General features: G+C 39.9%; 1 protein-coding gene across 1 annotated transcript; it reads left to right on the plus strand.

Annotated features, from left to right (window-relative positions):
- Nucleotides 1–3,361: 3,361 nt before the first annotated feature.
- CLDN1 (claudin 1) lies at nt 3,362–19,017 on the plus strand. Its single transcript, XM_010850703.1, has 4 exons — nt 3,362–3,856; nt 13,713–13,877; nt 16,684–16,768; nt 18,474–19,017. Exons 1-4 carry the CDS (start codon nt 3,634–3,636, stop codon nt 18,634–18,636), a joined length of 636 nt encoding a protein of 211 aa, XP_010849005.1. The 5' UTR covers nt 3,362–3,633; the 3' UTR covers nt 18,637–19,017.
- Nucleotides 19,018–19,916: the final 899 nt, after the last annotated feature.

The raw sequence follows: 19,916 nt of genomic DNA on the forward strand, positions 1-19,916 counted from the left end.
CATGGGATTCTCCAGGCAAGAATACTGGAGTGGGTTGCCATTTCCTTCTCCAGGGGATCTTACCGACCCAGGGATCAAACCCAGGTCTCCTGCATTGCAGGCAGACGCTTTACCCTCTGAGTCACCAGGGAAACCTGAACTGAACTGAACTGAACTCTAATTTTCTTGAAGAGATCTCTAGTCTTTCCCATTCTATTGTTTTCCTCTATTTCTTTGCACTGATCCCTGAGAAAGGCTTTCTTATCTCTTCTTGCTATTTGGAACTCTGTTTTCAAATGGGTATATCTTTCCTTTTCTCCTTTTCTTTTCACTTCCCTTCTTTTCACAGCTATTTGTAAGGCCTCCTCAGACACTCATTTTGCTTTTTTGCATTTCTTTTTTTGGGGATAGTCTTGCTCCCTGTCTCCTGTACAGTGTCACGAACCTCTGTCCATAGTTCATCAGGCACTCTGTCTATCAGATCTAGTCCCTTAAACCTATTTCTCACTTCTACTGTATAGTCATAAGCAATTTGATTTAGGTCATACCTGAATGGTCACCTCACATAGGAGATGGTATATATAAACCTCTGTTTATACTTCATATTTAAAAACCAATGTCTGTAAGTTGTTTTTCCTCTTTAAGTTGATGGATTTCTGGTGAGCCATTATCTCATCTATCTGCTCTGAGGGAAGGACAAAAAACTAGACAGGACTAGATATGCCAGAGATGGCATGGATCACAGTGGAGTAAACAGCATCAACCACAGCCTCACAAATATGCTGTGGGCATGAGGTAATCAGTCTCACACAGACCTGGACTAAAAAACAAAAAACATGGGGCCATAGTGGCCACTGAGTTCATCCCTCTAATTCCTGACAACTGTTGGTTGATAAAAACAGGTCCTAATGTACATTAAAAGGCCTGTGCACAAATACACTCACTGAATTAAAATCGTGTCTTTATTACTCTAATCTAAAAAACAAAGACAAAAATTTAATAGTCTTAATTCTGAATTGACTGGAACAAAAAGATAAGACTATTTGATTCACATGATGGTGGTGTAGTCGTAAGCAAAGTCTGAGAATCTCCCCTGAACTTAACAGTCCTTAACACATAAATAAATCAAATGTGATTGATATCTCTCACAGGACCCTACAGAACATTCATCTAGGTATAGAAAGAATTAATAACTGTGGGCCCAGACTCTGAGGACTTAGCCTGGATGTGGTCCTGCCCTACAGAGCAGCCTGAGAGCCTTCCCAGGGTCTGAGGAGGCTTTCAGATAAGAAAGGACACCACTTGCTTAATTCCTGCTTATCCCAAATTAAATCTCTTCATCTAGCTTATGCGTTACCCCTTTCATTGGTGGTGGCGGTGGTTTAGTTGCTAAATTGTGTCCAATTCATTGAGACCCCCATGGACTGTAGCCTACCAAGCTCCTCTGTCCATGTGACTTACCAGGCAAGAATACTGTAATGGGTTGCCATTTCCTTTTCCAGGGGATCTGCCTGACCCAGGGATCAAACCTGCATCTCCTACATTGCACGAGGATTCTTTACTACTAAGCCACCAAGGAAGTCTACCCTCTTCATTGCTAGTCCTTAAATCTCCATGCAGACTTGTCCTTTGGATTTAAACCTTCCTAAGGTATCTGACGATAGCCAGGTGGAAATGAGGGGGGTGGTGCTTGGGGTTTTTTGCTTTTTTATATATTTTTTAAAAGTGTAGTTTTAGTCTCACAGCAAAATTGAGCAGAAGGTGCAGAGATTCTCATATTCTGTCTCACCTCACACATGCATAGCGTGCACCACCAACATTCCCCCAAGTGGCAGAGTTCTCTTCACCCCTCTCATTCACACTATGAAAAAATTTTTTTAACTCCCTCTTTACTATAAACTGGCAGTTGCCATAGGAAATATTGAAACATATCTTGTTTTCCCTTTTGCAAGTTTATTTCTGCCTGGGAGGTGCTTCTGTTTTTATTAAAACCATAAAACTTCTCCTCCCACCACACTGGCACCACACACACAAAGAGGTTGGGAAAACATTTTAATTATTCCAAACCACAGCATCTGAGGTACACTTCTGAGTAACTACAAAGAAGGAAGCTTTAGAGACCCACAGAGCAAAACTAAAGGCTGAATAAGCTAAAATCTGAGGTGTTGGCCACAGCCAGTCACACTGCAAAAGCCAGAACTTGGACTTCTAATCCCAGGACAGGTCTCTTTCTACTTGGGGGGACTTTTTAGATGCTGTCACCTCTGATGAATAACATCCGAGAAACACCCTTTGGAGGGGCAGTGGGTCTGGGAGGCCAGGTCCCTCTGAGAATGAATCACTGCTCTAAGACAAAGTGCTGTGAGAAAGAGGGTGATGATGATGATGATGTGTGTGTGTGTGTTCAAGTGTAGGAATGGTGGAAGGTAGGCTGGGTGTGGGTGTGGGTGTGTACAAGTGTAGGCGTAGGGGAGGGTAGGCTGTATTTCCATAAGGATGGGTGTGTGTGCTCAGTCAAGTCCTACTCACTGAGGTACTTCTTGAGACCCCATAGATTGTAACCCACTCAGCTTCTCTGTCCATACAACTTTCCAAGCAAGAATGCCAGAGTGAGTTGCCATTTCCTTCTCCAGGGGATCTTCCAGACCCAGGGACTGAACCCATGCCTCTTGCCTTTCCTGCATTGGTAGGCAGACTTTTTTTTACCGCTGTGCCACCAGGGAAGCTCAAAGGACATATATTTCGGTCAAGCTGAGATGTAGTTGGGCAGAGTGGGCTGAGAACCAGAGTACTGCATATGCTATCAACTTGCTGTATGGTCTTACGGATCTCACGTTTCCTTTCTGAGTCTCAGTTTCCTAATAAATAAGATATCAACATTTCTTTTATGATTCTAAAAGAGATTTCGAAGGGAAGAAAGGGCATTGGGAGGAAAGGGAAATGGGGAGGAGGCTGAAAGGAAAGGGAGGAAAGTGTGTGAGGGAGGTTAGAGGGGTGGAGAGCCATAGAAATGTCTTTTAATCAGCGGGAGAAAAGTCGAAAATGAAACTGTGCGTCCCTTGAGGTCTTAATTTTTCATCTTGGCATCTTTTAGTGTTTAGACATACGTAGTCATTTTTGGATAAATGTGGATTGAATGAACGGAAAGCCTGGGAAGACTCACAGAGGAAAAGGCAAGAGGAGAAAAGACAGGAAACGAGCAGCACCGGGACACTATGCGTACCTGATCCTCCTCGAGTTGTCCCTCCTTGGCTGGCAGGACCTTCCCCCCAGAGTTCGGGCCCTATCGCGGGCTCCCGCGCTCCCTCTCGTTTTCCAGCAACCCGCCCGGAAACCGCCAGAGGGCGCTGCGCGGCGGCCGGGTCAGGCCGGGGGCGGAGCTGCTTTAAATCGCGGCGCCCAGCGGGTCTGCATCTCAGTCGCGGTTCGGGAGCAGCCTCAGCTTCTCGCCTCCGAACCGCAGCGCCGACCAAGACCCGGACCCGGACCCGGACCCGGTCCCAGAGCTTCTCCGACGTCAGCGCAGGGAGCAGGAGTCCCTGAAATAACTTCTTCCGCTAGGCTCCGTCACGCCCGGGAGTCCCGGGTGCGCACCTGCAAACTCCGCCTTGTGCACCTGCTGCCCCTGAGCCAGCGCGGGCGCCCGAGCGAGTCATGGCCAACGCGGGGTTGCAGCTGCTGGGCTTCATCCTGGCGTTTCTGGGCTGGATCGGCTCCATCGTCAGCACGGCGCTGCCCCAGTGGAAAGTTTACTCCTATGCTAGTGACAACATCGTGACGGCCCAGGCCATCTATGAGGGGCTGTGGATGTCCTGCGTGTCGCAGAGCACCGGGCAGATCCAGTGCAAAGTCTTCGACTCCTTGCTGAATCTGAACAGTGAGTGCCTTCCCCACTCCCCAGTTGTGACTCAGGGTGGTATAATGTTAATCGTTCAGTCGTGTCCGACTCTTTGCAACCCCACAGACTGTCGCCCCACTAGGCTCCTCTGTCCATGGGCTTCTCCAGGCAAGAATACTGGATTGCGTCGCCATTTCCTCCTCCAGGGGATCTTCCCTACCCAGAGATCGAACCCGGGTCTCCTTCATTGCCGGCAGATTCCTTACTGTCAGAGCTACAGGGACCCAACCCCAAATGGCTCCCTTTTGGAGTAGTAGCTATTAAACGGTTCTGTTGTATGGTTACATGTCTGTCAACCTTCAGTGGATCAAGTCTGCTGATCATGTGCCCCGCCATAAGGTAGCAGAGAGAACCCTGGTTTGGGGAAAGGGACAACCAGACCTAAGCTCTAATTTTTCCTCCAACTCCCTAGGTGACACTCTTCTCAAGGTGTGAGTTTCATCTTACATACCCATGGGTGGGGTGGCAACTGAGCAAGTGGGAGCCAAACTCGATTTTGAGCTCTTAGGCCTTTCCTGGACATTCTCAGATTCTGTGAAAATTGAAGAACTGTAGGGTTAGGACAAGAAAATGATGTGCCTTGAAAAGTTTGGAGCCTGAAAGCCTCTCCAGTTTGTAAAATTAAATAGATAATGCCAGTTATTAGATATAGCTTTTTTCTCTATCTTTACTATGAATTATCATGAGAAGAAATCAGATTCCTACATAGACTGTCTCAACCTAGTGTCTTCTCACACTTGAGTTTGAATCCTCTGATTCTTTTGACTTCTGAGATCCAGTTAGTGTGAAGGGGGCTTCCGCAGTGGCTCAGTGGTAAAGAATCCGCCTGCAGTGCAGGAGACCTGGGTTCTATCCCTGGGTCAGGAAGATCCCCTGGAGAAGGAAATGGCAACCCACTCCATTATTCTTGCCTGGAGAGTCCCATAGACAGAGGAGCCTGGCAGGCTACAGTCCATGAGGCTGCAGACTCTCAGATACGACTGAGGGACTAAACAAGGGTGAGGAAGTCTTTCCCTCCAAAGACTCCTTGAAGAAGTAAGTCTCTTAAGATTCCCCAGAAGGTTTAGCTCTCAGACCAGGAGTCTTCAGAGGAAGTGGATTGTATAGTCTTATTTTGGAAAGTGAAGGTGGGTGGCAGGTAGAAAAAGGATGAGAAGAAAGAGAAGTTCAAAATTATCTCCCTTCATTAGATAAAGGAGAAAATGAAGCCACTAAGGAGATACAGCTGATGAATGCAGAGGTCAGGAGAGAGAGGGCGGGTCTTCTCTGAGTTTCTGTCTTCCACAGAGGAATTTCTATGTAACGAATGCTGGCTTCTTTCTTTCATAAGTTTGGACAGGATTATGTAGAGAGAAATAGTCCTAGATATGGAGGAGGGAAGAGCGACTGGATGGGTTTTTTTCTTTTATTGTTTTTTAAAACAAAAAACTTCTGAGTTTTGTCAGAAATTCACTAAATTCCTGCTTACTTAGGTAATAACAATTCATGGCCAGAGTAGCTTCCTTGAGATATGACATTCGTTGTCCTGAACTTGTGTCTGTCATGCACTTGAACTAACTTGAATAAAAGCTTCCTTAGCCTTTGCCTAGACAAACAAGCCTGCCCACCAGTCCCCTTTGTGTGCTGACAGTAAGCAGTGTTCAAGTCATTGCTCAAGTGTATTCGGTTGCTTTGTCCACCCCCTGTGTGTGGTTTCGTCAAAAGCCATGCCCTTTAGAGTTGTTCACTCTGTTCCAAATCTGTTTAAAACTCTCGAGTACCTGTGGAATTTGTGAGTCAGTGTACACATGGCGGTTTTTAGTGTTGCCATTTCAGCTTTTCAGAGTTCCCATATTAGGATTCTTTTATGCCAAATATAAGGAGTACATTAAGTATATGACTTTATATAATCATTGAATCTCCTCATGGATGGATAAATACGTGTAAGGAATTGTATGGCATTTGGCATGTCAAATTGAAGCACTGCCAGATGGAGATGGTTCTAAGGACAATTCCAGATAGATCTCTGATTCCTCTGATCAAAATGATTCATTTTCTTATTTTTAAGTATCTTTCAAATTATATTTATTCAGCTTCCCTGGGTCTCAGTTGTGTCACTCAGGATCTTCAATCTTTTGGGGGGCATCTTGGATCTTTTACTTGTGGCATGTGGAATCTAGTTCCCTGACCAGGAATCGAACCTGGCTCCCCTGCACCGGGAGTGCAGAGTCTTGGCCACTGGACCACCAGGGAAGTACTAGTAGTTCATTTTCAACGTGTGCAAATAGACTTTCCTTTACCTTCCTTAAACAGCCAAATGAAATCAGATCAATCCATGTTGTAAATACTGAAATAGGTTATCCCTACACATGATGATGTGTTAAAATGTTTTATTTTCATTTATACCTAGTTATCATAACTGTTATGATTTTTAAAGCTATGATGGAAGATATGAACACTACCTTTCCTCTACCAATTTTGGAGATTGCTTTCTGATGAATTTTTTTTTTTTTTAACTCCATGTCAGTTCCTATTTTCCTTTTGGTTAATGCCAGAGTTTATCAAAGGTGGGGCTGAGGCCTTTCTCTCAAAACTGGCTCCCAGAAGAGAGAGCCTTGACTCACAGGTATACTTCCCAACCTGCCAGTGACTCACTAGATGCCTTTGGATGGAGCCCAGAGAACCTACCTGTCTCTGTTCTCCACCTGGACAGTTGTGCTCACGCCCACCTGATGTAGAGACCTGGGAGGTGATTCACTGGCTGTTTTTGGTTTAGTACTGTGATATTCAGAGGTGAACAGACTTATCTGTACATATAACTAGTGTTCCTTGAAACAAGTCGCACTCCACAAAGTGCTTTTAGGTGAAAAACTTAGAAGTTTCTTAAAATTGTAGTTTGTTCTCTTTGCCAGTGGAGCCCACTTGGCAATTTACAGCTCAGATTCTGTGATTTATAAAGGTTATAGCACTAGATGTGTTAAAAATCCCTGGTTCCCCTTCTCTAACTAGTGTCAGCTGCAAAGAGCTCATGGCAGTGTCTAAAGGGATACAGTGTACTTAAGGCAATGTCAAAAGTGAGATACAGCAAGGCTTCTTTAGATGGTTCTTGCAAAGCAGTTTATGAAAATGTAACTGGGGAATTTCCTGGGTAAGCAAATAATACACCATGGATTGTGGTTTTACCATGGCTAAGACAGTTTCACTTCCATCCAAGAATGGATGTTTATTGACACTGATGACTGATAGTTGGAATATGCAAAAGAGAGTGCCAGATAGAGTTGATTTTCTTGATTAAACTGTATGTCTTGCCTTGTTTTGATTCATTTTTCAAACTTTTGGCAAGCTAGTTCCTATTTCATGTGCTTAGTTAATTGCTTCTCCTGGCTTGACTTTAATAGCTAGAGCTGTCCAAAGATTGGGTTGCCCCAGGAGGTTGCATGGTGGGAGGTGTGCAGGCAGAGGAATAAATAAGTATTTTGAAGGAATGCTGTAGGGAAAATCCAAGTCCCAGACAAATGGGAGGTTAGGCTAGACTCTCTGTAAGTCTCATCTAAACTTAGGATTCTGTAATTTGTTTACAAGCTCCTCTGGCCTGTTCAACTTGCTTTACGTGAATCCACATGTGTGTAGGTGTGCTTTAATGAGTATTGGTTGTCGGTGAAGTTTCCCAGAACTCTCACCATGATGTCAGACTCAATCAAATAATAAAATCACTGACTTGGACGGTCTTTGATGCAGAGGCAGAGATGAGGGCACCTCCTTACACTTCTCTAGACTGCATTAGGCCTGCTGAACCACTGGTGTTTAAGGGGCCATTTGTGTTCAGATCTGTTTTGAGAATTAGTTCTGATTTTTGGAATGATGAAAGTCAAAACCCAAATGCAAACTTGAATACTCAGTTCTGACCCTGGTTCTACCCTAACTAGCCATGTTTATAATGGTGAGCCACTTGATCCCTCTGGACTGTAGTTTCCCTACTTGTAAAGTAGGGCAGAGTGGGGCGGAACAGGGAGATGAATCCATGAGTCATTCATCCATTCAACCAGCATGAGCCGGGCCCTATCCTTGTTCCTAGAAATGCAGCTAAGATGATGGATAATGTGCAAGTGTTGATTCCTTTCAGTGCCAACAGTCTTTGTTACCAATTTCAGTGATGCAAAGGACATAGGCAAGTGGCAGAGTTTAGGCTTCCTTGATTGGAGTGATGACTAAGTGGCACAGAATTAACAGAGAAGTGTACATTTAATCATGAGACAATTTCTCTTAAGAAACAAAGATAGCAAAAATGTTTGGAACATCCTGAAAAGTGGTTAAGTCCTGCCTTATCCCAGACCACAGTTATTGACTGTGCTGGAGTCTTGAGGGCACACCCAGTGGCCACCAGTTCATACATCAATCAAATGGAAATGCTAACAGTGAAGACTCTTGAGAAACTTTGAACTTGACTAAAAGTGAACAATTTAATAAGTGAAGATGTCATGGGAGTATAGCTCTGTAACAGTCTGTGATGAGTTCATTTAATTGCAGAAGAGAAAAGAGGATTTTTGTTCTAGTCACCCAGTGGTCAGTTTATCTACTTAATACTTGTTAAGCAACTTGATACAAAGAGGGACTGCATGAAGATAGAGATAATTAAAATCTTCTTTATTTATGACATATAATAGGGTAATAATATAGTAATATGGCTAGTAAATAGCATGAACAATGCCAGGTATTTAAAGAAGTTCTACTGCTTGTGTAGTAAGACTTTAGAAATGCTTTAGGAAAAAAAAAAATTCCACTGACTTGTCTCTGCTTGTCTTTCTACGCTTATGTAGATTAACCTCACTGTAGTAGATCAGTAACTTCTAACTCATTTCTTGTCTCGTAAGTAGAGATCTTTGTAAGTATGTTTTCAAATTATACTTTCAGGTTGCAAGTGTTAAGAACTCCTTAGGGAGTCTTTAATCTCAAGATTATCAGTCTAGCTAAGTGTAATTAAAAGACCGCCTTCTCCATGTACTGCTGAATAATTATGAGGAACAATAAATAGTGTACCTTTTTGAATGTTCGCTAACCATTTTCTCCAAAGACAGCTTTAATCGGTGGTAATAATATCGTAGAGGCAAATTTAATGGGCCAGAAAGAAACATACTTGCTTCAGACTGGAGCCACTCAGGTCAACTCAGAGTTAATAGTTCAAGACTTTATCTCTCTGGCCTAAAATATTTGGTAGCTTTCAAATATTTCTCAACTTCTCTGCCCTGCTGGTCATTGTTCCACCAGAAAAAAAACTTCATCTTGGAAGCTCATTAGATGCATAATTTAGAAAATTTTTTTAAATTAGATTCGGTTAAACAAAAAGTATGATTTTTTTTCTCTGTAGGTGAATTTCTAGCTTTTAATAATCTAAACTAGATCTGGCTTTATGTAGCAAGATTTTAGTATCTTGAGGCTTTCTGAGAGGTGTTTCTCAGTGTTATTTCAAAAATTAAGCTTAACACAAAAGGTATTTTTACCTATTATATATGAATTTTTAAAAGATAAAGACATATTAAAATTTAAATTAATTGATCCCAGATTGAATAATCCATGAAGCTTGCGAGGTACTGTTAAGTGCTTTGAATAGAAATATGAACAAATATTTGGCCAAGTTATCAAGGAGCCCACAATTACATATTTTAGCTCTCTGACTTAAAAGACTTCTATAAAACGTTAATTTGAAGGATTCATCTGGTTCCAGCTTAAAACTGTGCAATTTAGATTCTATCTGCATGTAAAACCCTCATAACTTGTAACACTTGCTTACTTTGACTTGTAATCCACCATTACATATGCCCAACTAGTGAGTTTTGATGCTGTTATGATTCTCAGCCTTTTTTCCCTATGTTTACATTTCTCCCCACATATCACTATAGTTAAGAATTCATCCAAATATCTCCAGTGATGCAAGATGAGATTATGTGTTTGATGCCCATCTAGTATTGTAAAATACAGACATCTCCTAAGCCAGTGGATGTCAGGACGTAAATGAAAAAATACTGCTTCACAAAATAACAGTATTGCTTTTTATCAGATTTTTTAAAATGAAATATGATCTCCTTGCAATATATGGTTTATATGATTCCTGAGTATAGGTTTTCCCCCATTTTCTCCGTTATTTTTGTGCATTATGCATATAATTCTTTATACTATAAGACTTACTAGGGTTTGTAGCACACAGAACAAAATATCTGTTCCTTTCCCCTTAGAAATTTTGTAAAGTAGTGGAAAGAATAAATGGGGTGTGAATTAAATGTGTTTTCTTTGAGAACTGAAAGGAGAACAGACTCCGAGATGAAGACTGTGAAAACGAGATAATCCCAGGCGAGTGCAGGTGGAGCCCTGAAGTGGTTGATCCACGTACGCTCTCTGCCTGGGTGGTTTTATGCAGGCCTGACTCAGGAGCTTGAGGCCCAGCAGACTCCTCGTGAAGAGTACCTTGTGATCCAAGCGCTCAGACCTGCTGGGCTGGTGGCCTGCTGTTTATACATGAAGTAAAGATCAGAACGGTTATAGAAGCTGGATCTGGTTTGAAGCCCTACAACTCAAAGTAGAAAACTTAGACATCAGAGAAAGCAACCAAAGTGGTGAATAAAGGTTGGAAAATTGAGCTTAATAGACAGACAGAGCAAAAGGTAGTTGAGAGAAGTAAAACGCTATACATATTTTTTACCCTGTCAGAGGAAGACAGGGTAAAAAATCTTTTCATTCCTCCTTTAAGACACTAAATGGCTTCTGCTCACATTTAGAATAAACTCCAAAACCCTTTCCCTAGCTTGCAAAATCGTACTTGATAAATGCCTTCTGCTTACCTTGCTAACCCTTTTCATTTTACTTTCCACATCCAAACATCCTCCAATAGTGGCTAGCTCTCCCAGTTTGCCAGGATTGAAGACCGTCTCAGAAGGCAGGACTTGTAGTTTTAAAACCTAAAGAGTCAGCCAAAATGGATGAGTGGTCACCCTGTCCTCCACATGAATCATCTCTGTGACTTTCAGCATCTCCTTTTCCAGTGTTCCTTTGACTGAAATGCTTTCTTTCTGAGTGGCACTTAGGACCTGATAAGAAATCTCTGTTTCTGTAGAAGAGGTTATTTATGTAGAAGAGGCTATTTATTTTATTTTTTATTTTCCTTCTGAGCATGATTGCCTTTGCAAAACTGTTGGCAAACCAGAAGGAAGGACACACCATAATTATGGAGTCCTTGGTACTTTTCTCTTCATACCAGAGTATTGTTTGTGATTCCAAGGGAGGTTTCACAATAATCTTATAAGCAGCTATAGTTCCTGGACATGAAACAACAGACGGGTTTCAAATAGGGAAAGGAGTACGTCAAGGCTGTATATTGTCACCCTGCTTATTTAACTTATAAGCAGAGTACATCATGAGAAACGCTGGGCTGGAGGAAGCACAAGCTGGAATCAAGATTGCCAGGAGAAATATCAATAACCTCAGATATGCAGATGACACCACCCTTATGGCAGAAAGTGAAAGGGAACTAAAAAGCCTCTTGATGAAAGTGAAAGAGACAAGTAAAAAGTTGGCTTAAAGCTCAACATTCAGAAAATGAAGATTGTGGCATCTGGTCCCATCACTTCATGGGAAATAGATGGGAAAACAGTGGAAACAGTGTCAGAATTTATTTTTCGGAGCTCCAAAATCACTGCAGATGGTGATTGCAGCCATGAAATTAAAAGACGCTTACCTCTTTGGAAGGAAAGTTATGACCAACCTAGACAGCATATTAAAAAACAGAGACATTACTTTGCCAACAAAGGTCCATATAGTCAAGGCTATGGTTTTCCAGTAGTCATGGATGTGAGAGTTGGACTATAAAGAAAGCTGAGCACTGAAGAATTGATGGTTTTGAACTGTGGTGTTGGAGAAGACTCTTGAGAGTCCGTTGGACAGCAAGGAGATCCAACCAGTCCATCCTAAAGGAGATCAGTCCTGGGTGTTCTTTGGAAGGGCTGATGCTGAAGTTGAAACTCCAATACTTTGGCCCCCTGATGTGAAGAGCTAACTCATTTGAAAAGACCCTGATGCTGGGAAAGATTGACGGCAGGAGGAGAAGGGGACGACAGAGCATGAGATGGCTGGATGGCATCACTGACTCGATGGACATGAGTTTGGGTGGAGTCCAGGAGTTGGTGATGGACAAGGAGGCCTGGCATGCTGCGGTTCATGGGGTCACAAAGAGTCAGACACGACTGAGCGACTCAACTGAATTGAACTGATAGTTCCTGGTAACCCATGATCCATGAAACGTGTTTTGATTCAGAAATTCGTGTGCCAACCTTCAATCTTCAAATAAGTGTATAAGTTGGGTGCACACTTGCCCACATGCATTTATGGGGAAGTGAATCAATGAGGGGAGCATGAGAATGCCTTTGGTTTGCTTTGTAATTAAATCAAGTAAAAATTTATCTTGGCTTCCCAAATATCTCTCATATACAGTCAAAAAATGTCTTTAATACTTTCAGAAAGAGGTTACTATGATTTTATCATAGATTGCCTGACTATGGCAAGGATGGAAATATTAACAAATTTAAATAAATTGATGTTTTAGAAATCTTTACCATTAATTATGATTTTTAGCCTAAATTCTCAACCCTAAAAATACTGACACTGAGCCTAAGTCTAAATTAGATACTGAGATATAAAACCTTTCTATCATGTCATCTAGTTTTGAAACCATTAGGAAGTCAATTGTTCCAACTTCTTGGTTACAGATATCATCATTCATACTTTACATAATAAAAACATGGTCCCAAAGAATAGTAACTGGCTTACCCATAAAATAGCACACTTTGTTATTACAATGTAAATATTTTTTATATTTGCATAAAGACTTGTCATATGTTAACACTGTCAAAGAGATAATGATCTTTATTTGATGGTGGAAATAAATCTAAAGTTAAACTCATCTAACCAGTGTAGTTACAACTCACTTTTCTTTGAGAATCTGTGCCTCAGATTTTTTTGAGAATTTCTTTGAGAATTTATGCCATAGGGATGGCAACACGCTTTTACTCTTTAATATATTTACTGGCATATCTCAAACCTAACCCTATATATTTGATCATGACTTAGTATACCAATGACAAGAACAAGAAATTAGAAAATTAGTGGAATCCTAAGAAGTGCTACATTGAATTGTCAGCCATTTTACAACATAGTAATTTAAATGGTTTTAAACACCAGTGATATTTCTGAATATAAACCTACTGTGTTCCAAAATAACATCTCAAAGGCTATTATGTTTTGTTCTGAGAAAATGGTTTTCAGATCTCCCACCCCACCCCCATTACTGGATTTATGTGTTGCTTATCCAGCCAAGACAATCTATGAGAAATTCATTTCTTGTTTTCCAAATTCACCCACCCAGATTTTCCCCAGCTTGATGACTGGAGTGTAAAGCTGTTGACTACTACCAAGATATATTGTAAACCATTTAAAGTATAAATGGTTTAACATTAAGGATAATGTATGATTGTTATTTCAGAATTAAAATTCTCCAGTAGTAAGAATTAACAATGTGTTATAAGCCTATTCAACCAAATCATTAATTATTTTTCAGAGGATTTTGAATTTAATGTTGAAAACATAAACTGTTAGAGCTGGAGGAATTCTTATTCATCATTCAGCCAGATAGTTGTTTTTCCGGAGGAGAAACTGTGTGGGTTTCCTGCAAAGGCATCACTAGAACTGGGGTCTCCTGACTCCTGGTTGTTTTCTGTCTTCCATACAACATTGAAATATACGTGGTCTTCTACAACTCTTCTCTTGTTGGTCTAGGCATGACTGTTACATGTTCTAAAATGTTTTTTGTCAGGCACTTTGCAAGCAACCCGTGCCTTGATGGTGATTGGCATCCTGCTGGGACTAATAGCCATCTTTGTGGCCACCGTTGGCATGAAGTGTATGAAGTGCATGGAAGACGACGAGGCACAGAAGATGCGGATGGCTGTCTTTGGGGGCGTGATCTTTCTTATTTCAGGTAAGAGAGGCCCTGTCCCTCTTAGACCTTATTAAACTCTTTCTGATGTTTTTTCAGGTCTAGTTTTTGGCTTCCTTAGATCACGTTGGCTTTATTGCTCTTGAATCAATTGAATTCAGTTCCTTTAAAATATGAAGACATAGAAACTTTAAACCCAGTTGACTTTCACTTTCTCAAATGGGAACTGCATAAAAATCTGAGATCTACATTCACAGCAGATAGGTCTATTCCCTGAGGTTTCAGGTGCCAACTGATTCATTAGAAACAGTCTCCTTAAGTGAAGGGAGAGATTTTTTTCTATCTAGCAAATACTGAGAACCAATTCTGTGTAATTCAGAAAATTTCTGTGGTGTCTCTACTGATACTACATGGGAAAGATGGGGAATGGTTAGAGAGAACATGAAGAAGGTGTAATCATACAGGTATAAATGAATGGAATGAATAGGGCTGGAATTATTGGAGGAAGTGGAGGACATTATTCCATGTAAGCAGTACTGATTCTGGAATGAACAGGTTTTACCCATAGATCAATGAGGAGAAAGGGCATTTGGAGTTCAGGTGGAATGTTGGAATGGTAGGAAATGAGAAAAAATGAGTTAAAAAAAGAAAATAATACAGAAAAGTCTTGGAATAAAAACCTTGATAAAAGAGTGAGGTTACATTCTCCATAGAAAATAAATATGTATTTATTGCTTTATTCAAATCTTATTATATGACCTTTGAGAAAATGAGAGCCAGAACAGGACATGACAGTTCATTTGTAAAGTCTTATAATAAAGTTAATATTAAATAAGATAATGTGTGCATATAAAATTGTGTATGTATATAAAATAATAGACTATTATATGTCATATATAGTAGGTGTCTATTGTTTTGAAATAGACTCTTACATATGCTTTCCTGATGGCTCAACTATAAAGAATCTGCTTGCCAATGCAGGAGATATGGATTTGATCCCTGGGATGGGAAGATTGCCTGGAGAAGGAAATGGAAACCCACTCCAGTATTCTTGCCTGGGAAATCCCATGGACAGGGGAGCTCGGCAAGCTATAGTCCATGGGGTCACAAAGAGTTAGACATGACTTAGAGACTAAACAGCAACAATAAGACTATTACTTAAACTATATATGGGAGTCTATTGTTTTTGGAAATGACATTAGTAGTATAGTCTACCACTAGGAAAAACTAGAATTAGATTTTTTCCTCATTTTCTCTTTAAGAAAAGTATGTGGGTTTCATGAACAATGAAGGAAGAATGCCTGTGGCTTTACTAAACCTTTGGTTATAGACTATTCAAATTACTACTGCAGAGCATTTTATTCCCAACACTTAGGTTTTACACCAAAGGCTAAGAACACACTTACTGAGTAGAACCTGTCCTCTGCTAATCTTCTAGTTACTCCTGTCCACCACTGTGCAGTCTCACAGACTCCCTAGGAGTGAGGGTTGCCAAGTTCCAGAGTATTCATATTTTCTACTGAGCAGCCAAAAGCAACAGTGTTTTCTTTCAAGTATTAGAGGCAATTAGGTTGGACCACTTTTTTTGTAGGAGGAAGAGGGCAGTGGGTGTAGCATAGAAATATTAATCTGTCTAAATTGATGAATTTTTAGACTGACTGTGTGCTAAGTCACTTCAGTCATGTCTCTTTGCAACCCTATAGCGACCCTATATACTATAACTTGCCAGGCTCCTCTGTCCATGGGATTCTCCAGGCAAGAATACTGGAGTGGGTTGCCATGCCCTCCTCCAGGGGTTCTTCCTGACCCAGGGATCGAAACCTGTGTCTCTTACATCTCCTGCATTGGCAGGCATTTTCCTTAACACTAGTGCCCCCTAAGCCCAGACTATAAAAAGAAATTATTTAAGTTCTTTGGATAAAAAGATTGAGGTACTATATACTTATTTTAATAAATGATACAGTAGATTATTTTGACTAAGTGGTTTCTGTGGGGTTTCCCAGGTGTCTCAATGGTAGAGAATCCACCTGCTAATACAGGAAATGCGGGTTCAATTACTGGGTCTAGAAGATCTCCTAGAGAAGGAAATGGCAACCCACGCCAGTATTCTTGCCTGGAAAATCCCATGGATAGAGGAACCTGGCAGGCTACAATCCAGACAAAGACTGAGCATGCACACAGGCACTGAAATGTGAGAGGCATGAGAAATTGAGAGTGTGCTGCATACATTGATCTGATGTGGCACCTCAGTGAATCTCATGGCAAGACCTGGAACATCTGGCCAATAGGGGTGTAGGGATTTAGGTGATTGGTGTACTCTGAGCCAGGTCCAATGTGTTCCTGCTATCTAGCTATTTACATTCATTTTGATCCTTCAGAAATGTGAATTTTGCATTTTGGCCAAGAAGAATGTAGAGGAGTTTTCATCTTCCCTTTTGTAAGCTTTACTAATAAGGACTTTGGTTTTATCAAAAGTAGTCTAGCACACTAATTTATAACAATCTATTTTAAAGAGATCTTAAATGACATGTATCTCCTGAATGTTTTCAAAAGAATGTTATTTGTGCCAGGGACCTTAAACTGTAAGTGAATAAGATGACATGAACAGTCAAGTGCCTAACTCCAACCTAGTATTTTTGTCTGTCTTAAGAAAACACTTATACAAAATCATGTTTGAACCTCTGTTCATCCTAAATTAATGTCGTCTGAATTAAAATGGACTAAATTTAAAATGTCAGCATTATTGATGAAATGTTATTCTTGTAAAATACTTATAAATTTAATGAGCCATGCATTTATGCTCAGTGTTCCATGGTGATTAACAGTCTTTTGTTTTGAATTTCCATAGGTCTGGCTATTTTAGTTGCCACAGCATGGTATGGCAATAGAATTGTTCAAGAATTCTATGACCCCATGACCCCGGTCAATGCCAGGTAATGATAGTCACATATAAAATTGTTTGTTCTCTGAGAAAATACCCTTTTATGTTCTGCAAAGTCCAGTTACTATGGTAACTTCCCAGACTTGCTATCCAGCATTTTATGGAATTTTTGCCAAAATTGAAAATAATTTGAATGGCCTGTGACATGTTAAAAATAGTTTGATAATTACTTTAATCGCATGTATTGATGACAAAATAAACCTCAAAGTAGAAAAGGTGTATACTTTCCAAATGTATGCTAGACTTTTTTTCATATTTTTTAATTTTTTTAATATTAATAAAGACACCAATAGATTTGAAATTTCACTTTTGAAGTATATTCTGATACAACACTTAATTGTGATTATTTGTAACTAAACACAGTTTATGACTGATCAAAAAAACAGTTCTATTATAGAGGTTAATAACCTTTAACAGAAACTTCATTCCTAACAATTTTATTTATGGAAAAAACAATTTTATTTATGAAAAGGATGTTACTACTATGAAATTTTGTGTTTCATCACGTCCATAAAATAATTTTAGAAAGATCATCCTTCTTAATATTGCAAGTTTGGGAAGTTAAAGAGCTGACACTTGGCTCTCATGTAATGACACCCTTTGATCAGAGACAAGGCTCTTTGTGTCACTGTGTTCACTTCTTTAAAGCCTAATAACTATATTCAGAGTTGGGATGTTAAGATGTAATTATTGTTTGTTGAGTGCTAAGATGAATGGATGAAAAATGCTAGTGGTGGAGAGATAAGGTGTGCTTCTTTGTTTATAGTCACTCATGTATAAGAAAACACATACTGCCAGGATGTTGTTGGAACCTATCCCGTAAGACTACAAAGTAGGGACAGAAACTGCTGGAGGTCAGTAGGCTAAAAGTTTACCAGTAATGGATATGAAAGCACTTTATAAATTGCCAGGCACTGTATACTTACTTACACCGTCTCACATGATCCTAAAAGCAGTACAGTGAGGAAGATGGGATCATTGGGCTTTAAGAGAAGCAGCCTCTGAGGTTGACACATTGAGTTCATGACCCACAATTCAGCAGCTGAGAGTTTGCATCAGGATTCAAACTCAGACCTTATCATTCTAGATCTGACCCTTCTCTTTCCTTATTGTCGACCATCGGTCACAGATCTTCTCCCAGAAGTATGGCTTAATACATCCACCTGCATCAACTTAATCTAGAACAATCTATGGGTTGTTTAGGAGTTTTTTCTGCAAAACCATAGATCAGATTTCAGTGTTTATCAGGGGTTAACTGTTGAAAAGTCTAATAGTCTCCAAAACACTCTGGTAGTTTTTTTTGTTTTATTTTTTATAGAATACTGTTGTTACTTGGTGATAGCATGACTTGTTGTTTTAGCCTAGGAACCATATTCCAAACCTGACTTTTAAGGTATGTAGCATACTTTAAAAGTCTCCTACACATGGAAAAGTCTTTGGAAATATTTGCGTAATTAACCTGGTGTTACATGCCAAATTGCCTGATCTACTGTTGCAAATTGTCAACAACTGCAATGTGAATGTTCTCGTGTGTGTGTTCACAAACCTTAAAGTACTTCATAAAACTTAAAGGGATCACAGGGGATTTTTTCCCAGTGGAAAACAATCTGAGTGTGATATTGATTTCATTCTTTAATTACATTAGAGAAGTTTCCAATGGTTCATTGATTAAGCAAATGAATCACCTTTTTTTTTAGGTATGAATTTGGTCAGGCTCTCTTCATTGGCTGGGCTGCTGCTTCTCTCTGCCTTCTGGGAGGTGCCCTGCTGTGCTGCTCCTGTCCCCGGAAAACAACATCTTACCCAACACCCAGGCCCTATCCCAAGCCAGCACCTTCCAGTGGGAAAGACTATGTGTGACATAGAAGCGAAAGCTGACAATCCTGTTGGAACCAACAAGAAATGGACATTGAAATACTGGCATTGACATTAAGATCTTAGCTTTTGACTCTTGTAGTCTGAACTGTGGTATTACAACAAAAAACATATTTTTTTTAAATATCCATTGCTAAAAATGACTTAGCCTTATCTCCTTTCCTCAATACAGAAGGGAAGCCTTTTCCATTTGTATTACTGCTTCCCACTGAGTAATCATCTCAAATGAGGGGAGATAGCATTCCTTAAATATATATAGATATGTACATAAACATGTTTTTTCTATAAAAAAATTAGTAAGAATTCTTATTCTCATTGTATTGGTACCAGCATTCTTAAAATATATCTAAAAAGTGAAAAAAAAAATTAATTCTTGATTAAGTCATTTATTTGCTATTTTTCAAATTCTTCTTTCTCTATGTACACATACATAATAGGTCAAATATCATTTACCCTCCATCAGCTTTTAGTGTCTTTCACAGAAGACCTGACCTGCTTTACCAAGTATGAATTATTTCAGTTCTTCACATGTGCCCTCTTTAAATGTTTGTATCATATTGTTTTATTACCATGATCTTTTAGCACTTGCTTTTTCAGCATTCAGTCATTCTTCATGCCTTTGTTTTTTGTGAGGTTGAGCTTAACTCTTGAATCTGATAACACATTTTATATGCCTATAGTTTAATTCCTGAAGTCAATAAGAGTCTCTTGCAGACCAGAGCTTTGGGAGCAAATCTTTCTGTGTGTGACTAGATGATATGTTCCTGTTGACCTTCCCATACGCCTCCTGTACCCTGACCTGTAACACACTTATTTGCTTTGAAAATATTTGTCCCATTGAGGAACTGTGTGCTGCTTTTCCAAGTATTGTAACACAATTCTATTGATTAAATTTTTTGAGCTACTTATTCAGTTATATGCCCTCCCAAACTACCTTATTCTTGTCCCCTTCCTTAACTGTATTGTTTTCTTGTATAGCTTACCTCTTCCCAGAGAGGAACAGACTGTTTGAATGAAGTACTCGAATTTCTATAGTGATACTCTGATGACAAATATTCTCTCTGTAGCTTATAGGCAAGTCACTTAATCTTTCTCCTCTTTTCCCATCTGTCAAATTGAGATAATGATACTTAACCAGCTGGTAGAGTGGTGTAAGTATTAATTAGTTGATATTATGCTCATTCTTTGAACATGAAATATGCCTAAGTAGTGTTTCTGTTTGCTAAATTGGCTGTTAAGAAGTCGTTGAACTAAACCTACACACA

The sequence above is a fragment of the Bison bison genome, unplaced genomic scaffold, assembly GCF_000754665.1.
Source record: "Bison bison bison isolate TAMUID 2011002044 unplaced genomic scaffold, Bison_UMD1.0 scf7180017864294, whole genome shotgun sequence".
NCBI classification, from domain to species: Eukaryota; Metazoa; Chordata; class Mammalia; order Artiodactyla; family Bovidae; genus Bison; species Bison bison.

Excerpts from the sequence above, each read along its gene's own strand:
- CLDN1 (XM_010850703.1), top strand. The coding sequence starts at position 3,634 with ATGGCCAACGCGGGGTTGCAGCTGCTGGGCTTCATCCTGGCGTTTCTG. Across the intron at positions 3,857-13,712 it reads CTCCTTGCTGAATCTGAACA|GCACTTTGCAAGCAACCCGT; the intron begins GTGAGTGCCTTC and ends GTTTTTTGTCAG. Across the intron at positions 16,769-18,473 it reads ATGACCCCGGTCAATGCCAG|GTATGAATTTGGTCAGGCTC; the intron begins GTAATGATAGTC and ends CTTTTTTTTTAG.